The following is an 8,470-nucleotide window of genomic DNA, read 5'->3' on the forward strand; positions in this document are numbered from 1 at the left end:
CATCTCTTGATTAGACAAAGAATCAAAAGAATTTTTATTCACTAAATGGGAGCCGCCTTCCAGATTTCTTTTCATGGTAAGATTAACAACTCTAACTTCCACATTTTTCTGTTGGGTCCGAGCATTGTGTTGACTGGACCTCAATTTGATCTCGAGAGCCAAAGGTGTGATAGTAATAACCTCATCCGTACAATCAAAAGAAGGAGATTGTACCATGTACTCGTTGGAGACCTTCAGGGTAGGGTCCATCTCACCCACCACCTCCAACATCTGATTAGAGTTAGTACCAACCTCAACATAATATCTAGAATGACTTCTAGGAAAATAATGGACCCCGATAACACCCGAACATTCGGGATTTCACCATGGCAAATCTAACACTTTCGATGGAAATTTTAGTGACACGAGGATGGCAATTTTAGTTGGCAAGCATGGCAACTCCGTGTCAGCAACTAAACTTGCCATCCTCGCGTCTCTAAAATTGTCATAAAATGTTCGATTTGCCATGGTCAAATCCCGAATGTTCGGGATTTATCATTTTCGAAAATAATTCATCTACATACCTTGTTATTCAGAGGAACAATGTTCAGCAAGGACATGAGCCACAATAGTAAGAGTGTTATGTGGGATAATCCACTTGTTAGAGTTCATAGCCACCTGAATAGCTTCTTCCATTGCCCCATCATTTCCGCGAGCCTGACTCGCAATCAGAAGAGTACTATCCACTTCACTTTTTGAAGATTCAGACAACTATTTATCATCATAAGCCATTGGACAAGTTTTCCCCATGCTCATCAGAATGCCCAACTCTGTTACTACCAAGGGACTCAGAATTGTTTGTACCACGGACATTATCCTGCCTTCTATGTGTAGGGAGTTTAATTCAGATTTTCAACTATGTCTCCGGCAACAGAAACAACAACAATCTCAACAGGAGGGTTACTCACCAGGACTTCAACAATTTCATATTGAAACTTGTAACAAACGACCTCCTAGCACCCTTAAGCAACAATATGTAGTTCGTTAATGTTCCTGCAACCAATCTTGAGTCACACAGAGGAATGACGATGTACAAGTTATGTTATTGAAAATCCGTTCCTCTAGCAGTACCAGTTTGAGCCCAATCAGACCACCAACAAATCACACATTTCTTTCACATCTTTTAACTAGAGGAATTTTGCTCACTTTAACTGAAGCAACTTCCAGAACACCTTTAGAGCCAACAACATCCGACCAAGGAGACAATCTCACAATAGCATCGCATAATTTAAGTGTCATACGGTCAATGTATAAAGCCTTTTCCACCTCTCTAACATTAGGAAATCTCATAACATACTGACTAGGACCAATCACCCGAGCATCACAACACCAACCAGCCCCAACATAAGTACAAAATTCATGTTCTACCTCTCTACCAGTAGCAGATCCCTCAGTAATAGTAATGGCTATGCTACTAGATCGGTCTTTGATTTGCTTAACAATACGGTAATCATGAATACTAGAACATGTAGGCGCGCGTTGCCGCGCCCGCATATATTAATAGAAGAATAGTTTAAATATCTGAAAACAATCTGAGCATCACAAAGATTTCTTGAAAACAAAAATAGCTAGTACATTGTACAGTAACTCGATGTAAATAGTGAAGCATATTTGTTCAAGTTTTAGGACCAAAATCAACAAGGGTGACAATTCCTTCTAATGATCTAAATCATCATCGGGTTGTCATTGTGCAAAGAGAGTTGTCTAAGCATGGAATTAGCCGGGATTTTTGGGTAAGTGGTAGATCATTTACCGTGCATCATTCGGCCATGTTGCTTTGTATATATAAAGCGGGGCGAAAACTTATTACAAAATTGGTGAACCATGTCTGATTTCTTATGAAGTAGTAGCATGCAACACCCGCTAGAGGGAAGCACACCTGTTCAAACCTGTACATGCTCCCCCGCAAAAAAAAAACTGTACATGCTAATTATGATCTCTGCCCTAGAGATTGTATAGCAGCTCACATGCTCCCCCGCAAAAAAAAAAACTGTACATGCTAATTATGATCTCTGCCCTAGAGATTGTATAGCAGCTCTTTTTTGTGAAAAAAAATAGATTGTATAACAGTTGGGGTCGATTTAGACAAATGGGTAAACATCTTAAAAGTGAAATATTTTGCCTTACTTTGGAGAACTGATATATTTTGGGTAGGGAAAGCGGAAAATGGATCTACGATCATTACTGCCGTCCTGATAATGCATGAAAGAAGTAGAAAGATATAGTACATAATAACATATAGATGAAAAGTCAAGATGCAAAAGAGAGAGAGAGAGAGAAAACACTTCAATGCATCCTTGCTAATATGTCTCTAAGTCGAAAGACCTAGCTCCTACATCATACATGAATTATTGACCAATCTGCGGCTACATGGTGCGTTGGTGACAAAAAATAAATCAAGGAATGAATATTTGAAGTACAAAAGCCAACACACCTTTTGGTACGAACTACATATCTGAGTACAAACATCCTTATATGCGATTGACATCAGAAAATCCAAAAGAAGATGGCAACATCAGAAACCCACGTCCGGTTGTGAGAAGTGAGGATTAACATGATTAGAGTATTTACTCAAGGATAATTTATGCGCACTGAAATCATATGTTAACAGCAAGGCAAACAATTCAAGTGCAGAAGCTAAAGAGACATCTAAATGGAAAATCAGTAAACATTACATCCAAGTTGTGGTGTGTGTGATTCGTGGGTCAAACCCATATCAGCCGGTAGGGTAGTGTTGGAGGTGAGTCTATACACGAGATCGCGGCGGCGGCCGGCGGAGAACCTAGAAGAAGTCGTCGCATCACCAAGTCGCTTCTCCGCCTTGCCGAGCAGGGCTGGGTACGCCCGGTTATGGGTAGGTGGGCTTTAGATATTCTTCGAGGCATAACCCTATTCGCATCTTATTTGGGCCCTCGCGTCAACGAAGCCCACTTCATGAGAAGTCGCCAAGAACGGTCTGCGGAGCAGCGGCCCTTTTTCATGTTGGTCCGGCAGATCGCACAACTGACGAGGCGGACGAGGCCCAGGGACGCTGTGCGCGTGATGGAGCGATCTAATTCGTTCGTACGACAGATCCGACGGCTTAAAATCTTAAATCGCTGTGAGAGGCTGTAAGTAGCTGAGTTATACTGTTTAGTAATAGTAAAATCCCTGACCTCTAGACTGGAAAGCATACATGGCAGACGTGCATTCCCATGGTAAAAAATCAGTGCAAATAACAGAGATCCATTCTTGTTGCAACATTCACAGAAAGCTTGCGGTCACTTTGTCGTGTAATAGCCAACAATGTTGTAGATCTGACAAACCTCAGGATTCTTGTTGTGATTGTTGATGAGGGCAGGTGGATCTAACCCCTAAGGGGCCCGGGGTGACTTCCCAGGTTGACGGTGAGTATTCTTGCCACCTCCAGTATCGGCAAGCGGATGGGTGGCTTCACCCTCACTGCTCCTGCTACTGTAGATCAATCTGACGAATCCCAACAGTTTCCTCCCATCTATTGTTACTACTATTCGCAGATCGAGACAAAGCGCTGGAGGGGGAATTGCTATGCTACAGATGTTGGGGCCTCCAGGGAGCCCGGAGAGATATGTGCAAAGTTGTTTGAAAATAAGGTGATGATTGATAAGGACTCGAAAGGAAATTAAAGGAAGAAATAAAACCTGACATAGAATTTTGGTGTGAGTGGGAGACAATGTTTTCTCTCTTACAAAAAAAAAAAGAATTTGAGTGGAAGACAAATGCGAGAACCAAAAAGCACGTACGGAATCAGGTGCAACACGCACGGCCATATCTGGCAGTGACACTGCACCCATTTGAATCGTCAAATATAGTAAAAAGGGAATCAAACCTATCAATATTGGAAGAGAGCATACGAATCGAACCTGATCATCAACTAGCCTGCCCGCAGCTGCAAGGCCGGGCAGTGCGCGCGCGCGTAGGTGCGGATTCCGCGCTCGGCCCAAGCGCGTGGTTACACGTCGAAAGCGGCTGGGTGATCGATCGATTATAAAAGGGGACGCAGGCCACACAGTTTTCGGCAGCACCGAGCTAAGATCAAACACAAGGCACAGAGTCGTCTTGTCTTGTAGCATCATCTTAGTGTGTGTGCTGCTGATCCTCGTAAGTGATCACGAGTGGTTTCTTATAAATTTTCGCCGCGCTTTTACAAGCAGCTTGCAGCTCGTCAATAATATTAGTGCATTCAGAGTACTTCCAAAGGCATATCGTCTTGAAATTGTGGATTTTGGTTGACTGTTCGTTGTGATTATAATTGGAATTTGGAGCTGACAAAGTACCGACGGTTGATTGTTAATTAAGTTGCCTTTTGTTGGTAGTTTTCAAGCATGGGTGGAGGCCACGACATGCACGGCAGCCCCAACGGCGGCGTGAAGGGCTTCGTGTCCGGCCTCGTCGGCGGCGGCAAAGGCCACGGCTACGGGTCATCGTACGGCCAGGGGCACGGCTATGGCGGCGGCCATGTACAGGGCTACCAGCAGGGATACGGCGGGCATGGACAGAGCTACGAGACCGGGTACGGCGGGCATGCGCAGCACGGGCACTGCGGCTACGAGCACGGCTACGGCGGCGGGCATGTGCAGCACGGACACGGGCACGGCCACGAGCACGGGTACGGCGGACACGGGCAGCAGCACGGATACGGCGGCGGCCACGCGCAGCTCGGGTACCCTCCCGCTGCCGGCGCCTACCCTCCGCACGGCGGCTACCAGGCGCACGGCTACGCGCCGGCGGCCTACCCCTCCCACGGGGCGCACCAGGGTAAGTAACGGGAGTATATCTACACCACCTACGCACCTTCACTCATCAACTGTCCATTTTGAGACGGACGTACGGGACACCATAAAACGTGCGTCTACGTGGGTGCAGGTCACATGGGATCATACCACACCGGGCATGGCGGCGGGCACCACCACGGCGGCAAATACCACGGTGGGAAGTACAACGGCGGCAAGCACGGCAGTAAGTGGATCAGGTGAAGTGGCGCGCGCGGCAGCGCGTACGTGCGTGCGCGCCTCCATGACATGCCTTAGTTGATCATTAACCATGCTCTCCGTATACGACCTAAATAAGAGCGATATATGCATGGTGAGTACTATGTAGCTTTCGTTTCAGCTGGTAATGATGTGTGTGGTGAACTAATAAGTCTGTGTGTGTGGCTTAGTACGAAAAAATCGTGACCTCTGTACTGATGAAATACAAGGTATATGTACCGTGCTCGGCTTGTGTGTATTGATGCAACAGATAGAACTTCCTACCGATGTTTATTTATTTAGGGCATGGGCCTTTTGCGCTGCTCCAGTAGGATAACAAAGCAGCAGAGGGTGTGGAAATCTGTGAGGGGAAAGGGACGAGGAGGAAGGGGTAACAAATTACGGCCTTCGATTTATTTTCTCAACTTAAGAAAAATCTTGTACCTAGGTACAATTTTTTTCGGACAACCTCGCCGGAGGGCGGTGAGCTCCCGCATTGCATTTAGAAGAAGCATAATTCGTCCGGTTAATGAAGGGAGCCTGGCCTACAAACTACATAAGGGAACAATTAATTAAGAAGAAACGATGAAACTAACACAAACCTGACAAGCAATCAAGGCACATCATCTGAGCCGGATACAAGTGTGCCTAGGCTCAAGACCATCAAAAACACCGCACACCTAATCAAGTGAAGCTCCCCGACCTCAAGACCATGCTCGCAACCGTATGTGTACTTGCACTTAACCTTATGAAGAACTTGATCAAGCATTTACCTTTACCAAGAAACGAATTGGCTGGATCACCATATGCGTGAGTGGCTTCTTGTACATCTATAGGTAAGATTTCATTTTCTCTTGCACATCCTCCCTGGTGACTTTCTTGGATGTCACGCCCTTAAGAAAATCCCTGAAAGCTTCAGCCCACTTAAATTCAGAGCCCTTGGAAGCCGAGACGTTGTGGTTTTTGTTTTCCTTATCCACACGTCCACTACGCCTTTCGGCACAATTAGAGGCCGCTTCAATCTGTGCATGAACCGGTACATCGAGCAAGGAGCATGGCACAGCGTAATGGGACTGAAGCTGCTCAAGAAATCATCCAACAAGGTTGATGATGTCGGGCCTTGCGGCTCACAAATGTCATCAAGCGACTCATTGGACTCAGAAGTTATCAGGCCGCGAGGGTCACCTGACGTTGTCAAACCACTCCACAATCTAACAAGCAAAGCCGCTTGTGTCAGCTCCACGCCATTGCTTGGAGTCACAATCTACCATAACTTGCTCCTCCACACCTTGAATAATCATCTCGCCAAGACAAGATGCAAAGCATGATACACATCCTCAGACTGTGCCAGTGTACACTGGCGGAGCTTAGTGTAGACCAAGGGGGGCCATGCCCCCCCTTTTTAATTTTGGCATTCATTGAAGTGCATGCTAGCTTTTAGGCCCAATTATTTTTCAACGAGTGATTAGTCCCTCCTGGCCTACTAATTTGTTCCCCTTGAGTCATGACCCCTCTTACATTTTGCTCAAGCTCCATGACTGCCATCGTAGCTAGTAACTCAGAGGTGCCACCGCTAACATTGACCTTGCTGATATCCTTAACTCCCGCAACAAGAAGATGTGCAGATTCCTCGTGCTCACACTAGGAAGGGGAGGGAGCAGTGGAGGGAGCCAAGAACACTGAGGGAGAACAAACTTGCTATCAAAGTCGTCCAGTTGCTCCAAAAGGCATGCGACCCAAGTTGTCCAGTCCTGGATAGCAGCCACCATGTCGCGAAGCGGCTGAACAACCTCGCCCAAATGAGAGACAAACACAGCCCGCAACTCGGTGCGTAGAGTCTCCACCTGTATTGTAAGGAGAGGTTGCAGCAGCCCCAAAATAATGGTAGCCATGCCGGGATCAGTCATAGAGCCTCCAGATCATGCACGGTAGGATGAACAACAACTGAAGTCCACAGGCGTTGTTGTCGATGTTGAGGGGCTGGAGGAAAGCGGCTGCACTCGCCAAGCAAACATGTCTCGCGATCTGACATGGAGGCGAGTAGGAGTGTTGATGAGGAGCTTGACCAGCTGGTAGGCACAACGGGTAGTTACATTCTCGATCGCCAGGGCGGCGACAACCCAAGCAGCAGACAAGATCACGACAAACAATGATGAAGTGGTCCGGCGCCTAGCAGTGAAGGATAGGCCGAACTCCGCTTGAAGGTGAGGCAGAGTGTAGTCTCCTTCCTGCGAGGAAGATTGGGTGCCTTCTGCAGCCTCAGGCGATGCCATCATGATGGCATGACAAGATCACTCCATGATATGGATGACAAAGAAAGGGCTCAATAAGAAGGTAAGTTCACCCTTAGTTGTCATAAGTGAGTCAACTGTTGGTGACTAGCAGTATATCATGATTGGTTACCAAAATGTTAAGGTCGACGGCGTAGGCAGAAGTCGCATCATCCTAATTGAAGTCTGGAGTTGGTGTACCCTCGTCGTTGTTTGCATCGTTGTAGGGATCTTGTAAACTTTCATGCTTCCTTCTATAAAAATCAACGAAAAAAATAGCGCGCTACAAAATATAGCGAGGCCCTTCTTCAAATGCTACAGAAGTTGTAGCGTGCTAATAGCGTGCTATATTTCAAAATAGCGTTTGCAAAAAATTTCAAATATATCTAGAAATAAAGTATTTCAGCAACTAAAATTTTGCTAGGAGCAAGCAATATATGCATAAGGGCCAAATCTAGGACATAAAAATTGTAAGTCTCAAACAGTTTCAAGATAAAAAGAATGAGAAAGGTAGTGGTCGTGGGTTGGTTTTGGCCTGCTGGGCCTGCTGGGCTGTGGTTGTTTAAATTTTGCATGGTCTGCACGTTAAAACATATAATGCTACAACGTTATAGCGTGTGTAGCGCGCTAATTACGCAATTAGCGCCGTAGCGGCCGATTTTGCCAAAACGTAACGTCTCCCTTCCGAATATGCTATAACCGCGCTATAACGGTGAAATAGCGTGCTATTTTTTTCGTTGATAAAAATATGGTACACTATTGGCCTACTCTCGAAAAAAGGTCGACGGCGTGGCAGGAGGTGAGATAAGAACGTGCCAAGTCAGGTCGCCACGCCATGGATGTTAGGGTCGGGGTGGGGTGGGGTGTGTGTGTGTGGGGGGGGGGGGCATCGAGAGAGTGCAAAAATGGGGGGGGGCGTAGGGAGAGTGCAAAATGTTAGAAATGGCGATGAATAAGAAATCCATAAAAAAATAGGGACATAAATATTGTTGTGAGTGGGCAAAGACAAAAAAAATAGGGACATAAATATTGTTGTGAGTGGGAGGGAGATAAATTCCAAAACCGAAAGCACGGATGGATCAGGTGCTGTGAGCGTGTGGCACACTGCACCCATGCTAACCGTCTAATAAGAGAAATAACGAATCTAACCTTTCGATCTTTTCGAAGAGACCA

The 8,470-nt window shown here is 46.2% G+C and overlaps 1 protein-coding gene across 1 annotated transcript; it reads left to right on the forward strand.

The window, feature by feature from the left end:
• Positions 1 to 3,931: 3,931 nt before the first annotated feature.
• LOC123077653 (keratin-associated protein 21-1) lies at positions 3,932 to 5,325 on the forward strand. The gene is made up of 3 exons (XM_044499949.1): positions 3,932 to 4,158; positions 4,374 to 4,815; positions 4,924 to 5,325. The coding sequence occupies exons 2-3, from the start codon at positions 4,383 to 4,385 to the stop codon at positions 5,031 to 5,033; spliced, it is 543 nt and encodes a 180-aa protein (XP_044355884.1). The 5' UTR covers positions 3,932 to 4,158; positions 4,374 to 4,382; the 3' UTR covers positions 5,034 to 5,325.
• The last annotated feature ends 3,145 nt before the right edge of the window (positions 5,326 to 8,470 follow it).

The sequence above is a fragment of the Triticum aestivum genome, chromosome 3D (assembly GCF_018294505.1).
Source record: "Triticum aestivum cultivar Chinese Spring chromosome 3D, IWGSC CS RefSeq v2.1, whole genome shotgun sequence".
NCBI classification, from domain to species: Eukaryota; Viridiplantae; Streptophyta; class Magnoliopsida; order Poales; family Poaceae; genus Triticum; species Triticum aestivum.

What these genes read in the sequence shown, in the direction of transcription:
- LOC123077653 (XM_044499949.1), top strand. Translation starts at nt 4,383, where the DNA reads ATGGGTGGAGGCCACGACATGCACGGCAGCCCCAACGGCGGCGTGAAG. An exon ending in CTCCCACGGGGCGCACCAGG is followed by an intron (nt 4,816 to 4,923) that starts GTAAGTAACGGG and finishes ACGTGGGTGCAG; the next exon opens with GTCACATGGGATCATACCAC.